Source organism: Poecilia latipinna, unplaced genomic scaffold, assembly GCF_001443285.1.
Source record: "Poecilia latipinna isolate Pla-1442-1.1 unplaced genomic scaffold, P_latipinna-1.0 Scaffold208, whole genome shotgun sequence".
Lineage (NCBI taxonomy): Eukaryota > Metazoa > Chordata > Actinopteri > Cyprinodontiformes > Poeciliidae > Poecilia > Poecilia latipinna.
Genome location: NW_015112824.1, coordinates 183,453 through 208,145, shown reverse-complemented (window position 1 = coordinate 208,145; position 24,693 = coordinate 183,453). Strand labels below are relative to the sequence as shown.

At 40.0% G+C, this 24,693-nt stretch overlaps 1 protein-coding gene across 3 annotated transcripts in view; it reads left to right on the top strand.

Moving 5' to 3' along the window:
• The window catches only part of nacc1b (nucleus accumbens associated 1, BEN and BTB (POZ) domain containing b), a 34,760-nt gene extending 10,963 nt beyond the window's left edge, over positions 1 to 23,797 (top strand). For all 3 annotated transcript variants that reach the window (XM_015031455.1, XM_015031454.1, XM_015031453.1), the window contains exons 2-8: positions 3,129 to 3,279; positions 4,151 to 4,393; positions 5,123 to 5,344; positions 5,780 to 6,242; positions 7,029 to 7,326; positions 9,328 to 9,425; positions 9,546 to 23,797. In XM_015031455.1, the coding sequence (XP_014886941.1) occupies positions 3,154 to 3,279; positions 4,151 to 4,393; positions 5,123 to 5,344; positions 5,780 to 6,242; positions 7,029 to 7,326; positions 9,328 to 9,425; positions 9,546 to 9,868 (1,773 nt within the window). In that variant the 5' untranslated portion in view covers positions 3,129 to 3,153 and the 3' untranslated portion in view covers positions 9,869 to 23,797. The remainder of the gene's footprint in view (positions 1 to 3,128; positions 3,280 to 4,150; positions 4,394 to 5,122; positions 5,345 to 5,779; positions 6,243 to 7,028; positions 7,327 to 9,327; positions 9,426 to 9,545) is intronic.
• The last annotated feature ends 896 nt before the right edge of the window (positions 23,798 to 24,693 follow it).

The window sequence follows — 24,693 nt, the reverse complement described above, 5'->3', positions numbered from 1 at the left end:
ACATTAAGCTTCTGGACTGGGCCTGACCTCAGGCTTATTAAAAATGTTTAGACTTTGTCTCAAAGCCAGCTCTGTGCCAGGAAATCAGCCAACTTAAACAAACTCTATTAATTTGATTAGACAAGTGGTCAAACGTACATCTAGAATGAGGGGCAGGACCTTGCTTAGAGTTGGAGAAAGTGTATGGTTTCTTTAGAGCTTGCTTGGAAATGTTAATCGAATGCCTCCATGGGACGATGAGACCCTGTGTGGGTAATGAGAGAAAAATCCAATATAGATTCAAACTTCCATTTTAAAAAGAAACCTTTCAATTTGAAATTTCATAGATGATCCGAAACATTTAACCACAACAAAAATCGTAAAACTAGAAGAAATGTCCAGATATTATCAATGAAGAAATATCTCCCACAGCTTCCTTATCTCCTATATTTGATACAGCTCTCTTCCCATTCTGAATCGTTCTTCTACTGTTATTTTTTTCTGTCTGTTTAGTATGATCATTTGTAATGTGTCTGTCTCTAGGGGTTTTATGTCTGTCCATCTATAGTAAACTGAAGTTATTATCTTCGTACCATAAACGGGAACAATCTGTGCAACAGTACAACAGTACAATCAGCGTGCAACTTAAGTTATTACAACTAGAAACTAGCGATCAGGTCTAAAATCTGGGACTAGTGATGGACTCAGACCTGAACCTTCAACTACACATAAAGACAATTACAAAGTCATCCTTCTATCACCTTAAGGCCATTTCTAGGATTGAAGGACTAATGTCGCAGCCAGATCTAGAAACACAAAGATTATAGAACCAAAACACATTAGAGATTTAAATCAAACTTTCAGACAACTCAGATCTTCTGGTTGAAATTTACTTTGCATCCCCAGAATCAAAAACAAACATGGAGAAGCAGTGTTCAGTTTTATTTGAAACAAACTCCAGGAAAAATGCAAAACTGCCAAAACACAGCGTTCCTTTAAATCATGGCAAAAAAAAAAAAAAAAATCCACCAGTTTAAAGTTGCTTTTAATTAATAATAACTGGAACATTGATTAATTGTCGTCTGTACTGCAACTTTTTATTACTTCTCTGTATTTTGCCTGAAACATGATGCTTTTTTTGTTTGTTCATTGTGTTATGTTTTAATTGTGTAAAGCTCTTTGTTACTGAATTGTGCTACACAAATAAACTTTTTTCAATTAACTTCTTATCATCATTAAGTCAGTCCTTTTCCAGTCAATTTGGTGTAGAAGCTCAGACAATAAGTTGTGAAAATTGTGAATTTCAGTTAGCAGGTCTCGTCGTCGCCACTTGCCGGAAATACAAGAAGATCTGAATAAATCTGTGAAGCCTGCTGCTTAGGTTGCAGGGTTCTATCCGAGTGTGTTTTGCTCCCAGCAGAAGAGAAAGGCTAATCAGTTAAATATTATTACAGATTAGTGAGATGTTTGGGGTTGGAGCGGGGTCAGATAGAACGCATCATTGCTGTGCTCCAAATACTCGCTGGTGTCTGCCGAACTTGGCCTGCATCCATTGCTTGGAGGCCACAATCTTCTATATGACGTATTTGTTCAGTGGCGTTGTGACTCACCTTTATGTTTCCAGCTGTTTACTTCTGTTCCCAGCTAGTTTATATGTGCTGTGCATTTATAAACAAAAATACAGTCCATTTTAAAGTGACGCTATAATGATGGATATATTATTCACTGGGAGATCTACGGTTTCCTTCCTTTTGATCAGAGACTCTTTTGTTCTGTGGTGAAGTGAAATAGACAAGTTATGTAAGCAGTTTTTGTTCTTCGCTTAGAAGAACTGACAGAATAAATGTCAAAGTAGGGCAAAAACCGCCAAACAGTTCTATAAAGTGAATCAGATGTAAGGAAACAGGGTTAGGATAAAGATAAGAAGAGCTTATATAACTGGCCCAGTTGCCTCCAAATTCTCTTTTATTTAGAAGCTAGACTTGAATCAAAGCTGTTTACCAAATTTTTAATTCATTAATCTTCGTGCACGTAAGCAACCCTTTCTCTTTATCTCAAGTTGTCTCACTCTCTTCACTTCCATCTGCTCATAATTTTGCTCTAGTTTTCATCTCTGAAGATTTCTTTTCTTGCTTTGTCGTTTTTACCGCCTTGTCTACTCTGCATTTGTTTTGCTTCCTCATTTAGCCACTCCTAACCCTTCCCTTGGTAATCTATCTACAACATGCCTTTAGCTCCTCGTTCCTCCCTAGTGATGGCCCACATGCGATTTGACAGGAGTTTAGCCAATGTTAGCATTTAGCTAATTTTAGCTTTAGCACGTTTTCTCCCATAGTGAATGGAGTATGTTACTATAGGTCAACATGCTAGTTGCTAGTTATACTATGTATGCTAACTGTAGTAATTTAGAAAATAAGAGCATGTTAGCTGATTTTGATATTAAAGCTACACATAAAACACTGAATGTGTTGAGTCTTGCTCAAAAGAAGCCCATTATACACATTAGGCAGGTCTCTTCACTGTCCATTTGTAAAACTTTATCACTTGTCAAAAGACTTTTCGCTTGAATTTAGATATATAGCCCAGTCGGCCCAAAATTATTTGATGGTGGCTCGAGCTTCTGTGGCCCATTTAATAAGCCAACAATGCTTACACAGAGAAAGCCAAAAGAGAATGTGCAATCCAGTTGGGTTAATCTACTTATTATAGTCTAAACAGAGAAGTAGACAGCTCACCTTGTAGACGAAGGAAAGAAGTGAAAGTGCAGATGTCCATCAGACTAGCAAGTGCAGTTTGCTCCACTGCTCTGCTCCAATTAATCACACATCTCAGATGATGAAATCTAAAAGCAATTAAATGTCATCATCATTTTTAAAAAAAATTGATGGGAGTATGATGAGAAAAATTGTTGAGTATGAGCACTTGACGCTGGTATCGGCTCAACATCGGTATCGGCATTGGGAAACCACTAGTTTGCTTGTTTTATGTTGATTTTTTAATATGGTGTCTGTTCAGCACTTTTGCTCAGTTTTGCTCTTTTGAAAAGTTCTTACAAATAAAGTTGTTGGCTCTTACTCCAATAATATTTGTCTATTTGTTTGCCACATGTACGCCCCTGACTTTCCTTCTTGCTGTGGTAAATTTCGCAGACCCTGTGGTCCTGGGCAGAGCGTTATGGCTCAGACGCTGCAGATGGCGATCCCCAACTTTGGCAACAACGTCCTGGAGTGTCTGAACGAACAGCGGCTGCAGGGCCTCTATTGTGACGTCTCCGTGGTCGTCAAGGGGCATGCCTTTAAGGTCAGATTGTATTAAATATTTTATTCGGCAGTATATTAACAGTATTTCTCCATAATTAAAACTTCAAATAGTTGTTTTGTCTAATAACTTTCTGTAAAGTTTTGTTGAATTCAATGTCTTTTTGTGTTGCCTTATGAAATATGTGGATTATGAAGTAGTTTACATTTTAATTGAGTAATTATTTTCAGCTTTCTTTATTGTGGGTTTACATACAAAGCACTTGAATTTCTCCATATTTTAGTCGCATTACAATCTCAAACTTGCATGCATATTCAAATGGGTTAAGATTCAAAATTCAAATCTAATCAGAAAGTTAATAGTCTTTCATCAGATGATGGGCACATAACAACCTGCCTTCTTTTTAGCATAAAGAACTAAAATAATTGTGATAGGGGAAAAAAACAACAACTTATTGTTTAACATTTTTACAGATAAGAATTATAAATAATTGCCCATAAAATAAGTAAAATATCCAGTGAGTATTTGTCTCAAGCCCCTCCCAAAACATCCTGTGGTGCAAAAAGTGTGTATGCACTATATGCAGTGCATGGGGTGCTGAGCTGGAGTGGGCGCCAAAACGATGGTGGAAATAGAATAAAATATATTGAAATTTGTAGTTATTACATGACAAAATATCAAACAGTTTTGTGTGTTTTAAAACCATACCTCCTAAGCATGAAATTTGATCGCCTTAATTGCTTGGCAGGCATTTTGGCAAACGACATATTCACCATCAGTGGAGTAGTAAATGTGTGATAATCAAATGGATCCAACATTGTTTCCATCAGTCTGTTTATATATTCAGCCTGGATCACTGTGTGGTTTGAACCTTGACGAGCCCCCCACGATCCCCACACTGTTTACCCCTCAGGCTCATCGTGCAGTTCTGGCAGCCAGCAGCTCCTACTTCCGGGATCTGTTCAATGCCGGCGGGAAGAGCTCTGTGGTGGAGCTGCCGCCGGCTGTGCAGCCGCAGAGCTTCCAGCAGATTCTGGCCTTCTGCTACACGGGGCGCCTCAGCATGAACATCGGAGACCAGTTTCTGCTGATGTACACCGCCGGCTTCCTCCAGATCCAACAGATAATGGAGAAAGGCACAGAGTTTTTCCTCAAGGTGACTTCAGAGTGAATGAATGAGCTAACAGTATGGCAAGCATGCTCAATGGAAACTGTTGGTTACCGTAATATAATTGCAATCCTGACACATGATGCTGTTGTGACTCAGAAATATCTGAATGATGATAGTGGCACTGCAGGTAGCAGTGGTGATCTGATCAGGTTTGGAGTACCTCACTGCATAGATCTGTATCTTGATCAGAACCTTTTCTCACCAGCTTGTCATTTAACGTTTATCTGGAACAAACATTGCATTGTGCTTAAAGTGAAGTTTGCAAAAGTATGTGGACAGTCTAGAAAAGTCTATAAATGTAGAAATATGCCTGAGGTCTGGATAAGTTTGGAAAGATGGTATACCTGCTCCCATTGTCTAAAAGTTTCATCCATCCGTCTGACTGTCCCCAAAAGTTGTCCATCATTCTATTCATTCAGAAATTATCCATCCATCTATTCATCCATCCAAAACTTATATATGTATCATCCATCCAAAAATTACCCACCCATGCATCCATCCATCCATTTTCTCTGTCCATCTGTCTATGACTCCAAATATTATTCATCCAACTGTTTATCCTTTTCTCCTCCATCCCTCCATCATCATTCACAAAAATCATTGTGAAGGTTCTATGAAGGACAAAACTCCTAAAAATGTTGGACTGTTAAATCATAAAGCATAAAATCAACATACTGTGCATGGATCAAACTTTCATTTTCCCAATCCCCTCAGGTCTCTTCCCCAAGCTGTGACTCCCAGGGTCTCCATGCCGAGGAGACTCCGTCCTCCGAGCCCCAGAGTCCAGTCACCCAGACAGTGGGAGGGATGGGTGTGGGTGTGGCTGCAGCGCCTGTAGGAAGGCCTGCTTCCTGTCTGACGCCTCTTCCCCTGGTATCCAAGGTGAAGACGGAACAAACGGCCACTACGCCTCAGCAAGTCCCTCAGCAGCAGCAGGTACCGTCTGACCAAAGACCTTAAAACTCACTACATTCTCTTATACTCTGCAGAAAATTATATAAAGGGAAAATGATTGAAGAACTTCAACAGTAAACGGGTTACAAAGCATTTTTTCAGTGTCCACGGACTGTTTGTGTTGTGATCGTCTTAGTAATTAAATGATTTCTGACACTTAGCGTTAGCTTTGGTGTATTCAAAAGTTGAAAAAGAACCGTTGAAACTTTAAAGTGCTTTATTCTCAAAGGATCCTACAACAGACCTTCATAACATCAACTGTTAATCTCTTTTATTCACTGCTTGACACCCCACACAACAGACTTTGACATGTCGCTGTTTGTTCCGTTTCCTTGGTAGTCGTGAGCATTTGATGAGCTGCTAAAGCGTCTGGGTGTGATGATAATTAACCGGCTGTACCTCCTTCCTCCCCGGCAGGAGGGCTCACCCTACTCTGTGGTCTGCACCCCCGTGGCCAAGCGGCTGTGGGAGGGGGCCAACCGGGACGGGGGCGGGGGGTCTGGAGGAGGCGGGGGAGGTGGAATGAGGAAGGCTGCACGCTACTCGTCCTCCTCCTCTTCTTCCTCGTCTTGTAACGCAGCGACGCAGGATGCGTCAGGGCGAGGCCCGGCGACCGGTGTTGCGATGGCGGCCGGCGGCGGCAGTGCCACTTTAGTGGGAGGAGCTGGACTCAACACTAACCACAACAGTAACAACAACAACATCGGTACCCCCGAAGGAACCAGCCCGGGCACGCTCAGCATGTACACCAGTGACTCGCCAATCAGTTACCACGACGATGAGGAGGAGGACGAGATTGCAGATGAGAGTGCCGAAGAGCAGTACAGACAGATCTGCAACATGTACACCATGTACAGCATGCTGAATGCTGGAGCGGCAGGTGAGGAAATGAATAGGCCAATGTGTTCAGATCGTTTTAAGCTAGCAAGTGTAGCATCAACACTCTTCTGTAACCAACTTGTTGCAGAGTAAAAAAGCAGCTCAGTTAGCAATCTTTGGGTGCATTTACACCTTATTTTGCTCTGGTTTGTTTGCCTGGAAAGTTTGGTTTGTTTTGAGAGTTTTGATCTGATTTCCATTTGAGTTTTTATTGATTTTATGGTTGTCTTTTTCTTCAGTCCTTGCCCTATTTTGAATGTTTGTTGATTGTTGATTTTATTCGTATAGCACTTTGTCACAGCTATTGTCTTAAAGTGTTTAGTGGAAGCAGTAGTAACCGAGATTTAAATTTAATGGGATGCATAAATATATACATTTTTACTATACTAAAGCTGACAAATATTAAATAAAATTTGTTGGGTTTTAGAATTTTTTTGTGCTATTTCTGTCCAAAAATATATATATATTTTTGAAACCCTCCTGCAATCGAGATGGGAACCAGTCTTTTTTTTTTTTTATTTTTTTTTTTACTCTGTGCATAGTCCGGTGAGGTTGCACTGATCCCACGTATGCTTTTACAAGTTTTTTTTGTGGTTTTGGAAACTGGCGGTCTCCTGCTGTCCGACCGTGACATTTGCCGCGCTCCTCCTGAGCTGTCGCACTAAGACCGTGGGAGGGTTCTGGAAAACATTTGGGAGAACTGAAATATTTGCCATGTTTTTTCATATCCAGGTAGGAAGAAATATTTTCACAGCTACAGTAACAATAAATCTCCCTCCGTCTTCAGTGGTCGGAGAACGGGTGGAGGCGTTGCCAGACTTGGCTCCCGATTCGGGAGGCGGGCGCGGAGGCAAAGGGGGGCGGTCCCGGCAGGACCTGGCGTCGCTGCCCGCTGAGCTCATCAGCCAGATTGGCAACCGCTGCCATCCGAAGCTGTACGAGGAAGGCGACCCGGCGGAGAAGCTGGAGCTGGTCAGCGGCACCTCTGTCTTCATCTCGCGCGCCCAGCTCATGAACTGTCACGTCAGCGCCGGCACCCGCCACAAAGTGCTACTCCGGCGGCTGCTGGCGGCGTTCTTTGACAGGTCAGTGGCTGAAATCCTTCCCATTTGCTGCGATGCAGAGGTCTTTTATTGTTGTCAACTTTCTTAGCGGGTGGGGGGAGGGAAAGTGAAGCAGGCGAAGACGGATCAAGTGAAGAAAAGCCGCTATCAAAGTACCTTCTTGAAGGCTTTAAAGATGAAACGTTTTGATGACTGATTTGAAAAATACTGTTTCTTTCAGTTTTTTTCTGATGAAAGGTGAATTTATTTTGAGGTCAACGTAGTTGGTAATCATCTCACGTCATATCACCACTTTTTGTTTTACTTTTTTTGAAAGCTTTGCTTTCACTGGAAAGAGCTTTGAGAATGTTTCTGTAACACATGCATGTTAGAAACACTACAGTGCCTTGCAAAAGTGTTCAATTAAAACATGGTAAGATAGTCATGTAGGTGATTTTTGTCTACATGCAAAGTGCTGTGTGGAAGAAAACAGTGCTCATCATGCAATCCCCCATGGTGAAACATGCATTATGCTGTGGAGATGCTTTTTATCAGTGTGGTTAGAAAGATGGATGGAGTTAGAAAACAAATGTAAAACATGATAGAAGCTGCAAAGGACATGAGAAAGAAATAGAACGAAATACAGAAAGAAGAAGGAAAGAGAGAAAGAAAGAAAAGAGTTTGAAAAATTTAGATTGATCAGAATCAATACAGTTAAATTTTACCAACATAATCCCAAATGCACACCCTAATTTTTATAGGACTTCAACTAACGATCACTTTAGTTATCCATTATTCTATTGATTTTTCTGACAATTAATTGGATATAAAAAAGGAGAGAAGAGTTTGGAAAACGTAGATCGATCTTAATCAATACTGTTTACATTTTTGCAACAGAATCCCAGATGCACATCCAAATTTTCATAAGACTGTAACCAGCAATTAGTTGAATTATCAATTAATCTATCAATTTATCAATAACAAATTGCCATATTCTGCTAGTTTTTCGATTAACAATATAAACCTTTTTTATATAATATTAGAATTATGAGATGCAAACACGCATATAATTCCTATTCTTTTTTTAAACAAGAAAAAATCCTGTTTATTGCATAAAATTCAATAGCACCACTCCTTTAGTGTACGCTTTATCATTTGCAGTAATGGCTCCATTTGCAGCTAGAAAAATACTCTTAGCACCATCACGTGAAAAGCTCAGCTCTATTAGCTTGACGTAACAGTGTAGGGCTGATATGTTAATTATTTTGTGGATTAACAGATTAATAACTGGATGTCAAAAGGTGCTTAATTGGAGATTTGTTATTACAGAATTTGAACTTGGTGAAGGTAAAACTAGGTTACTTAAGGAATTAAACTATTTACAGACAAAGGGTTTTTTTCATCTTAAATGCAAAATGTATAATTTTTTTGTAAAGTTTTGGCTTAATTGTGAATGTGGCAAATTACCTTTTCCGAGTCTGTATGTTAGAGTTAACAATTAATCTATTAGTAAATTACTTGACAAATATTCCAATGGTCGATTCATCATGATTAATCTGATTAATCGTTTCAGCCCTAAATTGTTATTTGTTTTGAAAACAATTTTGAGGATATACCAATCAATCGGTTGACCAGCCGATACTTAAATGTGAAACCGATCTCATCTACTTCTGCAAAGGTCTGAAAATTAGCTAACAGAAAGCTGACTGACAGCCATTTACTGTTAACAATAGTCACCCCATTGTTGCCAACTTAGCAACTTTGTTGCTATTTTTAGCTGGTTTTTAGACAAAAAGAAAAAAAATCGGTACTTTCAGGCTTTTTAAAAATCAGTGATTGGCCAGAAAATTGAAACCGTTGTACTCGTCTTTTTGCTACCCTTGAGCTTTTTTAGAACTTTCCAAGCTTTAAAAGTACCATAAAATATAAATTTTCCGCATTATTGATAGTTTTGTACCTTAAAATTAACCGATTAGAGTTTATGGAATCAAATATGTGAATAAGAGGTTACAGGGATCTTTTGTGTCCTTTTCATCTGGTTAGGAGCACACTAGCTAACAGCTGTGGAACCGGCATCCGCTCATCGACCAATGACCCCAGCCGGAAGCCGTTGGACAACAGAGTGCTGCATGCGGTCAAATGTGAGTCTTTACAATATCATCTTTTTTGTGGCATCTTGGCTTTTCTGTCAGACACTCCATGTGCTGTTAAAGCGATACCCTCCACGATTCTCCGCTTTTCTGTGCTTCCATTTCCTCCAGTCTACTGCCAGAACTTCGCACCGAGCTTCAAGGAGAGCGAGATGAACGCCATCGCAGCCGACATGTGCACCAACGCCCGGCGCGTCGTACGGAAGAGCTGGATCCCCAAGCTCAAACTGCTGATGGCCGACAGCGACGCGTACTCGGCCTTCCTGGCCGACAGCGTGAAGATGGAGGCCGACGTGCTTGGGGTGGAGCAGGGCTTCGACCCGGCCTCTCTGGAAGCCGTGGCGGCGGCCGGCAATAACAGCGAAGCGTCTAGTGGGACCATGCCGGCTGATGCCATGCCAGGGGCCGGCGGAGACGGCAGCACTTTGTTTTGAGCAAACGATCACACGGAGGCGGATCGGACGGACTCATTCGTCTGCGGTAAAGAGTCGAGAACATTGGACCGCCGCAGTCTCCATGACGGTTGTCACACAACACCCCTCCCCTCACAGCTGCCAGGTGGTTGGGAATCTGTTCCTTCTCTCACAAGCTGCGTTTCCATTGACCATATAATTGCGCAAATTGGAATTACGAAAATAAATTGGCTTAATGCAAACTCGTCAATTTTGGAGGAAACCCCCCCCCCCCCATGTTTCTCATTAAAAATATCTGTGCTAGGATGAGATGGTTTTTCAGATTTTTTTTGTTGAACTTGGAGTATTTTGGAAAACACTTTTTTCACATCACACAAGTCACATGATCAACAACCGGATGTTACTGCGGCGGAAAATAGACGTAGGAGAAGACAGGAAACAGTAGGTGGATGATGGCATCACATGTTTGTTAACGACTTATCACATGAGCAGATGTATTCATGTGCGATTTCAATTGCGTTTCTTATTTATTGGGAAACACCGTCATTACGAAATTGTGCTTTTTTGACTTCGGCGGATTATCAAAAAAGCTTTGCGCTCATTTGTCCTGGAAACGCAGCTACTGTTTGGTCAGTTTCTTGTACTTTCCTTCCTTTTGCGCATTTTTGTCTTTCTCTCAGAATGTTCTCGTTCTTCTGACAGAGACTGACAGAAAGACGTAGAGAAAGGTCGCAGAGTAAAGAACGTGAACCTCCCCTCCCCCCCAAAACCGAACACACACTCACCTCTTCTTTCCTCTGCAACCTTTCTCAACTTTTAGTTTTTCTACATTTTTTAAAGCTTTTATTGTCACCAAGGCTCTTTCTCTTCACAATCAATCACCGACATTCCCTGGGGAGGGCTGTCAGTGAGGGTAATCCTGTTTGGAGAGAGCGATATTTTCCCTCCCCCAAACTCCGGTAACACTGTTGTTTTGATATTGAATGTATGCGAGGCGAAGCGTCCGAACTACAGCGTTGTAAGGCAGTGACGACTGAAAGATTGTGCTGAGCCCCTTTTTGCTTTGACTGTTTAGTGTTTTGTGGCATCGATGAGTTCGAGGGTTGTACATTTCGATGTGTATATTGACAGTTTACAATCTCCTGGCCCTGCTGCCTGAAACCCCCAACACCCTGTTACAATTTTTTTTTGTTTTTTTACATTGTTCTTTTTATTATTATTGTTATTATTCCCAAGGCTCCGGGGGGAACAACATTGCTACAGATTGCAATCAAAGAAATTTGTTGGCTACGAACACACTGTTGTTTTATTTTATGTGGTACGAGTACAATCAGGCTGTGTTTTTGTACTGAAGCAGAAGATACATGTTTTTATGTTTTTTTTAATTTTTTTTTAATGTTCAACTCCCCAACCCCACCCCTAAAAAAAACAACCAAATTTTTCTAGCTAATGTCCAATTTTTTCCAATGTTTACCACCCATTTTTAAAAAAGTATTTAAAGAAAAATTCAAATTGTAAATACCGCAAGTCTCCACCTTTGAGCTCACTAAGCTATGTTGATGTGCATGTGATGTGCTTTGCTTAGTATTTCTACGCCTTCAACTTTTTCACATTTTAGCATTAGCAACAGACTTAAATGAAAGGATTTTATTATGAAAGGAAGAAAGTACATGGATTTCAACATTCAAAATAAGTGTTTTTGGTGCTACTTCAGAAATATTTACAAGGAATTTTTGTGATATCTTATCATTAGACCCCTTTCAAAATCTACAAACTGAAGAAGGAAAAAAGAACTTAACTAGCTGGATTTAATTTCTTTGGATTTTCGAAATTGCTAATCTTCTGCGATTGTGAAATTGGATAAGACCGGAGAATTAAATGACATCTAAAGGCAGTTGCGTCCTCCAGCTTTTATTTAAGGATACTAAGGAAAGGAAAGTAATAGTGGTTACATAAATACAAAAGCATGCCACACTAATATTAAAATTTAGTTTATTTTTCTTCCACTTGGCAGTTTTGCACCATTTTATGTTGATCTATCACATGAAAACCTGATAGTACACAAAGATGTTTTTGTTTGGACTGTGACAAAATGTGAAAAGGTTTAAGGAGTGTGAATACTTTTTTTTTTTGCAAAGCACTGAGTGTGTGAGGTCCTTTTTAGCTCGCGTTTGAATTGAAATATTTGCAGTTGCAGCGGCAAGAGCGCAGGTTTTCCCTCAGGCGTTTTCTGGCTGGTTGTGTGCTGGGATTGACAGAAGCGCGACTACTTGGCAGGGAATACAGCTCTGTGTGTATATGTAGGGGTGTGTTGAATGTGTGTGTGCTGCTGGGAAGAGAGAGAGAAAGAGTGGGAAGTCAGACGGCACGTTTTCACACACGCTTGGTCGATTCATTCACCGCTCAGATCTGCACGCTAATACACATTGGGGCGCTGCCGGTCCCATCGGCCACAGTGCACCAGGGAAACATGGGAAGCCAACGAAACACATCGAAGCGATCGGCTAACGTGGATTTGTTTCTGTGTGCTGAACATGCTGGGAACAGTTTGGAAGCTCTTTGTTAGCCTTTTAAAAGAAAGTTGCGGTATTTATTTACTAAAGATGCAACAAAGTATAAATGGGAGATGAACCAAAAACTATGTTGGCATAGAAACAGATGTTTTGGCTGAATATAAGAATTTAAATAAAGGAAGAAAAATATTTTTTTTTAAAAGAAATTAACAAATGACCTTCAGAATTTAAAGCCTGTCTAAATAGTTATCAGCTAAACCCTGAAAGGTTTTTTTCCTTCATGATTAATTCATCAAAACCAGTAATGCCAACTATTATTTTCGACGTGAAGGGCATTGTGATGTGTCAAATAAATCTCAAGGATCTCTGATCTTTTAGACAGAACACAAAGGCAGGGCAACATTGCCAAAATGTGTAATTTCAACGAGATTTAACCTCAAACTGTGGATGGCCATCTATTACTTAAAAAACAGATGGTGCAACAATCAAAACGTTTGAAGTCTATCCAACTCAAAATGACTGTTTCTGTTATATTTTATCATATTTTAAGTCGGTTTTTTTATTTTATTTTTTTTTACATAGACCCAGAACCGGTGAAACCTCTCCTTCATGTGAATGTCTGATGAATTCAACACATTACGTTTTCATACGTATATCTGCCAGTATTAAATACGATTTAAAAAATGATACCTATATCATTATAATGCTACTGCTAAATATTGAGTTTTTAAGCTAACTTATAAAAAAATATATATTTTAAATAGGATGAAATATAAAACTGTTCAGTGGAGCTAAGGTACAAAAAAATGTGTGTTTTGGCAGATATTATTCATGAACATGTATTCTGTACCGTTATATTCAAAACGTAACATTATAATATTAATTTTTTCACCAACATGTGCCATAAATAAGTAAGTTCCCCTATTATTGCAGCGCATGAAATAAAGAAAAAGAAAACTCTAGCCTTTAATTTAGGATAATTAATTCAAAGAGCAAAAAAAGTGTCAAGAAATATTTTTAGCAAACTCACTTAAAGATAAGAGAACATAGTATTCAGTTAGAGCTGATGTGTGACTGTCTCCATAAAACAGGAAATGACCACAAGAAAAGACAAACTCACCAAAGTAAAACTAAACCTTCCTGTATTGATGAACAAAGCAATAATGATAACATTTAAAACAACAGGAACGGTGACAATCGATCAGAGCCCCAGTTTATCTCCCACGGTGAGGTTGATGACAGCAGCAGTGCTTTTAATGTGACTTTTAGACGTATTTAGCAGTAGTACAGAATTTTAATGTCACTAATCTTCATCCGTACTCTAGACATTGAAGGTGCTGTTTGTGCGAAAAGACAAATGGCAGCATAGTGACCTCCTATGCATATCTAACATATCCGCCATGTTTGTTTATCCAAACTACTTGGCTAGATTGCTGTGACTAAGAACAATAAGCTAGCAAGGTCCATTCCTTTTTCTTATGCTTGTTTCTGTTCAATCCTTTCTTTTAGATTTTTAATGGAGCAAATCGTAAGCACCTTATTGCCTGTGTGGCAAAACAAAAAACAAGTAAATTGCCTGAAAGTTGACTAAGTAGCTTGTAACTGTCAACAAATCTTTGGGTCTTCCCCACACATGACAAGAAAATGATAAGCGAGAAAAAGAATCATCTTAAATCTCCTTGTCAGACCGAATCTGAGTTGTACAGACACAACCCAGAGGTTTTCTTCACACCAGAACTGACAGTTTCCAGATCAGTGTTAAGAAATAACAAGGTCTTGAACGCCGTGGTTAGAAAATTCACTTTGGTAAAATTATGGGAAAATTTTTTCAGACTTCCCATGTATATCAGCAGGAATATATGGGAACAAACCTGGAATTTGAGGGTGCATTCACACCAGCCCTGTTTAATCCGCTTAAATCAACTATGTGGTTCATTTATCTGGGGGGAAAAAAACCAGGTTCATTTGGGGGGATGTGAATGCGTAATCAAACTCTGATGTTGAGCAAAAAAAGCAAACTCTGGTCCGGCTACAAACCAGGTGTTGGTTCAAGTAAAGTGAAGTCTGGTGCGGTTTGAATGCATATGTGAACGCCAAGCGGACCAAAGAACGCTTCAAAAGCAGGAAGCGCACTATAGCACAAGGCATTCTGGGTAAATATAACCAAAACTCGCTGGAAAAAAAACACATTTGATATACATTAATGATTACCTCAAAATATTAAATGGATCTCCTATTACAACAACAAAAAAGTGATATTTGATATTTTCTCCGAATTGGCCCGTTAATTCCCATGAATTCGATGTAAAGTTTCTGGGAATTTACCAGAGAGTTTCTGCTGCTTCCCACCCTTTCATTTGTTTTCATATATATTTATGTATTTATATAATGTAATCTTTTTTATTGATATTTCTCTATGAATAGACCGAGAAGCACAAAACGCACGTGGTACAAGCTAAGCCTGAGCAATAAACCAAAAATTATCCGAGACCGAAATTTATGACGACGGCAGACGTCATTTTGCCCAAAATGGTATATTCAGTATTTTAAGGAAATGAAAGTGGTTTATGTCTTTTTTGGCTGTGTATAGGGTACCTATGTTCATGTTCCTTGAAGAAGCTGCGCTACCTGTACAGTCTGTAGTCACATGACTCTACTCCATCTAGTCACCAAAAAGATGTGAAAGAGACCATGAGGTTGAGGAAATTGAGGAAATACGAATTGTTGAAGGTAGAGCTGGTTGAGGAGGAAAAGCAGCAGCTCATTCCCCCCTCAAAAAAAGCATCAATCATTAGGCAACATTTTGGTTTCAGCAAGGACGTTAGAAGTTATTTCATACTTCTAAACTTGTTCAGTTTGTTTATTTGTTCAATAACAACTAAAAGTACGAATCTTTCTTAATTTATTTGCATTATTTGTTTTAACGTTCATTAAAGTGGCAATAAAAATAACTGCGAAAAACTGGTCCACAGGAATTATACCATCAATATAACTGACTGCGAAGTATTTATCACATTCTTTAATTTCGGTGTGGGAGGGTTGGTATTATTGTCCATTTATCGTTGTTGAAGTGAACTCTTCGGTAAATCACGATATTGATTTTAGGCCATATTGCTCAGTCATAGCACAATTTACGGCAGCCTAGCCAAGTTTGGTACCTGAAGGACGGTACAGATTTGATAAAAAAATTACAAAGTAAAGTAGGATAAAAATAATCAGGAGAAGACTTAGGGAACAAGGAGTGCACAATTTATTATTTGTCATTTCTAAATCAGCTGTTCAAATGAAATCCAGCGCTGTGTGTGTGTAGAAGCTCCTTAAACGGGGGAAAGAAATATCTATGAGAGAGATGGCGACGGAGGAAGAGGACAGCGTGAGCCTCCCTAGAGAGGAGGGACGAACGAATAGACAGGGAGGAGGTAGAGGTGGTGGGAGCAGGCACGCTTGGATGATTTTGGTATGAATGCATGCATGCATACTGCCTTGTGTGTGTGTGTGTGTGTGTGTGTGTGTGTGTGTGTGTGTAGTGCGCGTGAGAGAGGATGAACAATGTGTGGGTGTGTTTTTAGTGTGCGTATGCATATTAATGTATGGATGCGCTCCACTCGCTTCCTTCCATCTCCATTTATGGCACGTTAACGTCTGCCTCCTCGAGAGGGAGAGCACGTGTGTGTGCGTGTGTGTGTGTGTGTGTGTGCGTGTGTGTGTACGTGCTCGTGCGATCATACGTCCGTGCTCGGTGTGCGTCTCGGATCTATGTGCTGCATACGTGTGTCTGGCTTCGCGTTACGACTGCGCATGTCTGCCGCTGTGTGTGGGTGGTTTGGGTGCTTAGCTCTACAAGGTCTGTGTATATATCTGTGTGTGCGCGTGTTTGTGTGTGTGAGAGAGAGAAAGTGGGTGGTATATGCACAGAGGATGAGATGAGTGGCTTTTTGTTTTTTTTTTCCTCCAACAGAGTGGCGTACCTTTCTTTTTACCCACATCTGCAGTATGCGTATACTGTACCCAGCGAAAAAATGTAAAGTAAATTCAAAGTAAAAAAGCAGAGCAAAATCATGAATTTTTTACATTTTAGGCTCCTCGCTAAAACAAGAAGCTTGTCCAGGGCCTGGTCAGGCGTCCTGAAGAAACCTGCCGCTGCAACTTTCTGACAACTCCCTCCCTCTCTCTCCTCTTTGTTTACATCTCTTTCTTTCTCCATACGTACAATTCTCTCTCTCCCCCCCCCTTTGTCTGTTCAGCAAACACACACACACACACAGAGGAAGGGAGCTGAACGGCGTCGGTCCCTTGTTGCTTCATTACGTGCACCATCGTTTTCGTCTCGACTCCATTTTCTTTACAGAATGCAAATCCCTGCCAATATATGTGCATCCTCGTGTGTGTGTGTGTTTGTGTGTGTGTGTGTTTGTGTGTGTGTGTGTGGGCGGTCTGTCTACAACAACAGATGGAGCTGCCAAATAGGTTGCTGTCTGTGTGGGGATATGTGTGTGTGTTTCTGTGAGCTATCTGAATGCAAATCTGAAAAGTCGCCAGGCGTAGGTACGTATAATCAGATGAATCAGAGGTGATTTTTTTCTTTTTTATGCTTATTGCACCTCCTAATAATCAGAGTATTGAAGAAGGAAGGCACCGAGTGTCCCATGGCGGCCGTGTGCTGACCAATCGCAAGAACGCACGGGGAAGAGACGCAGCCAATCATGAGGTGAATACCAACCAGACTGTTAAAGCAAGTGACCGAGTGGGTTCAGACAATTATTCTAATTATCCTGGATTTGAGCAGAAAGACGAGGAGAAGGTGGCGCCGCGCCTCCTCCTGAGGAGGAGATGTTTGTTAAGAATCTCCCAGGACAGATGAGGCATTGCGGCACTCTGCCGTCACACGAGCCAAGCTTCAAACCAGACAAAGACACAAGAGTGAGAGGAGAGAGAAGAGGCTGATGATTCTCTTTTTCTCCCTCTCTCTCTCTCTCTCTCTCTTGGTCTGCTATAGGAAGATAAACACCTCAGTGCTCTTTTGTTAATGCTGCAGAATTTAGTGTGGGGGGGGGGGGTAGAAATAATAAAAACCCAGGGATGCACCGATCAATCCGCCAGAGATCGAAATCGTCCCAACTTTCCCTCGATCGGCAGGTCGGATCTTGAAAAATCGGAATCTACTTCCTGTTCGTTAAATGCATCCAAACTGAGAAGGTCGTCCATTTTCAGTCCGTAAATGCATCAATCCCACAGGGTGCACTAAAATAATCAGATCAAGGTTTGGGGTGCATCAAGTATATATAGGGACAATCTTAATTCCTTAATCTACCTTTTGATTCAAAAACATCTACCTCTGTCTATAAACCCTCAGCACATTCTTTTGTTTTGTTCATTTTGTGGAAAGACGAAAAAAGGCAGAAACTTTCAAAACGGGAATCAACAACTCAGACCAACTCAGCAAAAAATAAAATAAATCTGTGCAGGAAAAGCCCAGTTGGTGCATCTGCTCAAAAAAATTAAAGCAACTCCAAATGGTAAACACAGCTTGCAGAAACGAAATTGGTCAATTTTATTTGTGTGGCACATTTCAATGACAGGCCAGTTCAAAGTGCTTTACGTCATAAAAATAAAATATAGTAACCAATTCTGAAACAAGCAGTTATCACTACATTTAGTCAAATCAAGCAAAAATACATCAAATGTGTTGATGAGTGTTCCAGACAACTCTAAACAGGAGTGGCTTTAGCCGTGATTTAAAGGAATTCCGTGTTTCAGCATTTCTGCAGTTTTCTGGAAGTTTCTTCCAGATTTGTGGTGCATAGAAACTGGAAGCTGCTTCTCCACAAAGCACTAAAGATCCATCCGCCCAGCAGTTCATTTCCTTCAACTTGTTTGTTTGAATTCTTCTCCCCTCTGTCTTGAAAGGTTCTGCTGTAAAGATATTTTTTTTCCACAGCTGGAAAGGCCATTCAGCCAATGTTGGCAGTCACACCTCCCAACTGTGGTCTTTATATTAAACACCGTGTGTGTTCTTCGTCTGTCGTCACACGTTAGAAAATGGGAAAAATGATGAATACGTGACTGAGCTGCAGGGTAGAGAATTATTGCTTTTTTAAAATTTTTATCTAGAATTGTTTTTAAAAAATGTCCTTGTTCTTATTACAGTGGGAAACTTCCTGAAATGTCCAGTAAATCAGTGTCAGTTTACTTTGGCTCATATTAAAAAGTAGTAATCATGTACACAATTCTTGAGAACTGCACTGTTCACCATAGTCACAGGTGAAAAGAAAGTACATCTCTTTTCACTCCTAGGGTTTTATGTATCTGATCTCAACCAGGATCCTCAAATGTACAAAAAGGAAACACGCACGCACACACACACACACATCAGACTGTTGAATGAAATAAGCCAGGACGATCTGGTTTCATAAAGTGAACAAATCTTTCCAGCATTGTTTCAGTCTTTCGAGCTCTACAGAAATCCAGATCCAAACGGCCCTCTAAAAGACCTGCAACAACATTTCAGTCAAGTTGAGGTTTTGACTCGGTGATTTCAACATTCTTTTATTTTTCTACATGTGCTATGTTTGGCATCAGCGGGCTGATCCACTTTGGGCCAAGTTTTGGCTGTTAGACGGCCTCTATTTGACTCAAGGTTTTACGATGGACTTGGAGCCCAGGTCCGGTAGCCACAAAGCCAGAACAAATGATCTGCCACCCTGCATGACACGGTGGATGAGCTCTTTGTGCTGGTAGCTCCTCTAGGATCTTTTCAATGGACAGAAGGGAGAAGATTTTTTTTTTTTTACTATTTGGACTAGGGACACAAGGAAAAATCAACCTTGATTTCCTTAGTTTTGTGAGATTGGCCATTGGCTGATACATGAATAAACAACATTTTCCACTGACCTTATCTATCTGTATTAGCCAAAATTGGAATCGGCAGGCCAGGTTTTTTTTAAAGATCGGTGATGGTCCGAAATTTGTGCACCCCTAGTTTGGACAGTTTGGATCTTTAACACATTTTAAGCAGTTATGAGAATAACCAAAATCCAAATTCTGTGATTCATCACCAGAGCCTAACAGTACATCAGTGAAAGCTGAGTGATTTTAAGGGCTTCAAAAATTGGTGGAATTTTTTTCATGACGAAAAGTCATTGTTTGCAGTTTTGATTAAAATATTTGAAAATTTTATTTGGAAAGAAGCAATAATAAGTATTAGTTTATGTAGCAGAGTAGATGGGAACTACTGTGAGACAAATTGACCTCAGTGCTGTTTTACTGTCTGTTCGTTGGATTAACGTCACCTAGATGCAGGCAAGAGAACAAAATAAAAGTAACACATTTTAAAACGGCATTTCAACAAAGAAATATCTCCAAAACATACGATAAGTCATTTATTTGTGTTTTATTAGAAAAAAAGACAATAGGAGATAGATTGCTATAACAAATGTTTAGACAGGTTTTGTCTGAATTACAAAATGTGTAATTAGAGATGCACTGGTCAGTTTTCGACTTGCCAACACCAATTAAAATAAATTAAATTATAATCACAGAATTAAAAATACTCTGTCTCGCCTTTCTGCCATAATGGGCCATTAATTTCGCTCAGTAGAACAAAATGTGACATCACAGTGTTAGAGCAGTTCTTGTGATGTTCCAATTACTTTTAAACCAATAGAAAAATAAATATGGAGTTAAACATTTTAAACTGTCTTTACATTTCATTTTAGCAATAAGCGTGATTAGTGCAGTTTGCATTGCTAAAACTTCTGTGAGTGTTAGAGAATTTCCAAAAGGCTGCCAGCATTTCCAAATCCAACATGTTTTTCAACAGAAGAGTTCAACGATGGAGCCATTTTGCTCTTTGTTTTAGGTTTCTCCTGAAAGTCTTGCTCTCTCTTAATTTCCCACAGCCTGAATGACCCTTATCTCTACACGTAGTAGAACAGTTTCTCACACTGTGCTTCCTCTGAAATAGTTTTTTTTTAAAACACTTCACCGATGCAAAAAAAAAAAGGCTGAATTGTCTTCACTCAGCAACAGCGGTACCACTGAAGATTGTTGTAATCATGTCCCTGCAGCTCTGTGATTTGTGCTCGCTGATCAGATCCTTTTTTTTCTTCTTGTTTCCAATGGTCAGGTTGGATCAAACTGAAAACCGCATCACTAATAGGAACTTAGGAATTGGATCTCCTAGTGCCATACGCTGTTAATTGCGTTGTTTGCCCTCTTGTAGGGCAGCTATTTAAAGGCAACGTTCTGTCTCGCGTTTGGGTGGGCCAGAGGGTGTTTCGTTTGTGTGTGTGATAATGTTACATTTCATTTTGCTTTTTTCGTTTCACATTTGAGTCTTTAGTTATCAAGCTATTTTTAAAAGAGATGCTACTAACATTTCATCTTTTAACGCCTCTATTTAGAGTTACGTAAACGGTTGATACACGGTTAGGTGTAAGATAGTTTAGAAAAAGAGAACCACATATTTTTACATTGAAATTGTATGACTGAGGTGCTGTGGGCATTGTGAGGGGGATATGGTTGTTTAATGCTGGACCAGATGTTTAGTTTTTACTGTACCAAGGATTTTGTCAGGCAGGATCAGTGGGTGCCCCGACTGAGGAATGGATGGATGTTACAGGAAGACAAAAAGCTTGTGAGGCTCACTTCAAGTAAATTCTGCAAGTCTAAATGACTGTTTTAAACCAAATTATGTCATAAATAAAAATGTACTCACTCTTAAAAGTATCAATTGACCCAATCAAGTTTACAATAACTGGTTCTTGAACCAGCATTTTCTCAAAGCATAAGCTACCGCTACATGAATGTTTAAAATCCTTCTTTAAACGCCACCTGGTGGCCAGGTCCAGGTGCTGCGGCTTGGAGGAATGAGGATGGGGGGGCCTCAACCACTGCAGCAACTGCCAAAACTCACCATGTGGCGGGAAGGAGGGGATCCCAAAAAGCGGTGAACTATGATTGTAAAAGAGTCGATCACTGTATTCATTCGAGCACCTTAACGGCGGACGCCATAGAGCCTCCGCCGCTATTACCCAACACTACAGGATACCCTCCAAACATGTCCGCCAACAACGCCAAATAGATTGAAAAATACTGACATTGCTTCCAAAAAATTGTTTAAAATAAAACAACAAAACAAACAAGAGAACGCCACTTGTTTGTTTGTCCGACGTCTCCATCCATTCGTCAGTCTGCATCGGTTAACTCCTGATCTCATCCGACCCACAGATAGGGGGAAAAAAGTGACTTGTAGAGAGTGGGGAAAAAAACAATAAAAAATAAAAGCACCTTCTGGGGAGCGCTCAACTTTCCTGTAGAGCCAAAACCCTCTGCACCTTTCTGAGCACGCTCACTGTTGTCACTTCCTATCTGTGGTATACGAGTGCTGGCATCTGAAGTGGGACTTTTTGCTTGGGGAAGGGGTAAAAAAAAAGTGTGTAGATTTAATATGAGGAGTCGTGAGTCGTTTTCTATGTAATTCCTTGTTTTTATCGTTTTTATTTTTATGTACTATTGCTGTTTATTTGATTTCTTTCCCCTTCTCTCTTCTCTGAAAGATGTTTATTGTTGAAATGATGAAGGGTGAACAGTTCAAGCTGTCTCCCCCCAGGTGGGGTGAGGAATGGGGTCCGGGGAGATCGTCCAGTTGGGTGGAGTAAGCCAGGTGATGAATTGAACAGGGTTCTCACACAGGACTGGAAATCCGCACATGAAGAAAGAAAAACCCATCTCCTAATTTCAGCTGACGATTGATTGAAATCTCAGATGATCTGAAGAAACCGTGCCATCTTTCAAAAAGGGAAGAAAGCAGTTGCTTTCTACAGATTTAAAAAAAAAATAGACTGAAAAAAGTCTAATTCTACCAGCAAGTGTTGAAATCGTGTCTTAATGCAGCTGATAATCATTTGCTGACAGCCACCTTTTCTCTATGCAAACCATCTAAGAGGCACGGAACTACAATATCCAGTAATCTTTCAATTATAAACATACATAGAAATTGAGCTTTAATAAATTTACAAAGTAATTTGGCTCCTTTTTATATACACGAAAGCAAACTCTAAACGTTCACTCCTTAGTGTCTCAAACACAACATTTTAGCGGATCTTAAAGGCCTGTTCTTAACCTGTTATTCAAAGTGTAAATAGATAACACTATTTAATTTTCTGGACTGAATCCCGTTTCTGACATAAAATTAGAGGGTTTCACCGTCATAAACCTTGTGTGTGCTTTCAACTTACAAACTTGGTAATGAAAAGGTGGAAAGTGTCCAACAAAGACATGTTTTCAACACTTGATCCCATGTAACTTACAGAAACAATGGGTGGATTTTTTTTTCTGTGTGGGAACCTGGTTAAAAACCACAAGGAATGTCAGTGACGGTGTGATCACGTATTAAAAAAAAATCTTGACTTAAGAACTGACAAGGGCAGAAAGGAAACGCAAGACCTTCTTGAATCAAGATGGCAATACTTAGGTGACGTCTTTGCAGCTTATCCCTCCCTCTCTGTCCTTCTCACCGTCACAGCCTTTTTCTCCCATGATCCTCGGCGGTTCTGCTTTGACCACCTTCACCCGCCTTGTGGGACTCTGAAAATCATCACAACTTCCTTCTGTCTTCTTCTTCTGTGGTCTTTTTAATCCACGTCTGTTTACTTTGCTCTTTTCCGACATCCCCGCACACCAGAGACAAAACACATACTTCTATATATAAAGCTCTATACACTGTATATGTACACATTAAAAAAAAAAACAACAAAAAAAAAAAAACGGAAAAACCTCCGAGATGCATACGCTCGCCCACGCACCTGCACACCGTCAGGATACGTGTGTGTGTCTTTGTGTCGCTGATGCAGTTTTAAGATGAAAAAAAATCACCAGTTTACCTCTGGAGCTCTCAGCCATAGCAGACTTTAATCTCAGCTCTGCAAGCAGCTTTTTGGACTGCTGTGGCTGCCATTACAAACCAGGTTAATATATATATACATATATATGTATAAAAAAAATGTTGGTTTGTTTTGAGGGTCAAAACAGCCATTTTGAACACACACACAGTGCAGGGCTTTTACAGACACGGGACGCAAGCCGAGAGTTCATGTCAACTGTCTTACCTCAGAATCATACTTAGAGAGCAGGGGAAGGGGCGGGGCTTGCACAGGACCATAGCAACCGTCAACAACCATTTTTGAAAAAAGACAAAAAGAAAGAAAACCACCTCTTGATTGTCTCTGGTGTTGTTGGGCGAAGATACCTTACAGAACTTCTTTTCTCAGTTTCCGGTATAAATATATAAATATATGAACTGTACATTATAAAATAGAAGCACTATCAAAGTTTGATTGTTAGGTGTGCACTCGCAGCATGAGGTATTATTCTTTATTACTCTTCATAACTCGGATAAATGAAAAGGTGAAAACAGATTTTTGAAGGTTTGTAAGAAAAAAAAAACTAAAAACACAAAATAATGCAGTAGCATCCATCGATGTCAAAGAATATACCTACCCTTCACCCCCACTCCACACACACACACACCCCCACACCCAGGACCTCCTACCCTCAGTCCCGCCACCTCCATGCAAGCCGATTGCTCCTTACACCCCGAACTGCCCCGTGTCCACGCCAGTTTTTCCCTCGTGTTCAAAGTGCCAATAAACTTTGTGAATTCCTAACTGTGACCCAGAAATAAAGATGATTGCACATTAACTACTGTAAAGAGGAAAAGAAACCAGACTGATGATCAAAAATGAGGAAAAGTATGGATATCCTAATAAAAGATTTGTAATAAAACAAGACTGAACTGAACTGCTGAGTCATGTCTTTCTGTTTTTGTGTCAGTTTTTCTCCGGGTTGAGTTCATTCCCAGTTGTCCAGTGAAGGGTAACCAGACCCCAAAAATGGTTTATGCTGCAAAATTCCTTCTGTGTCAATCTATAATTTTTTTATACATATGAAGGTGTGAAAGGATAGAAAATGTGAAAAGCTTTTTGCTGGTTGGACTGTGACATTTGTAAGACCTTTATACGTTAAACCTTTAGATGACGGTGGCAGAAACCAGACACCATTCTTGTTGGAGCTAAAGAATGTGAAGGAGCCTGGTTGACCTTTGACAGCTTTCCTTTAAACGTCTCACAATGTCTTCAAAATAGTATTTAAAAGACAAAGAAATCATCTGTTAATGTTACCACAGTAAATGTTTGACACAATTTTTGTTGGATTTGAAGTGCGTGCCAAGGATGTTGAGCACTCCCACCTTTTTTATACAAGTTTCCCAACACAAATTGTGTCCTAGTGGTGCAACTAGGCTATTACAATAAAATAAGAAGTAAATGTCAAGAG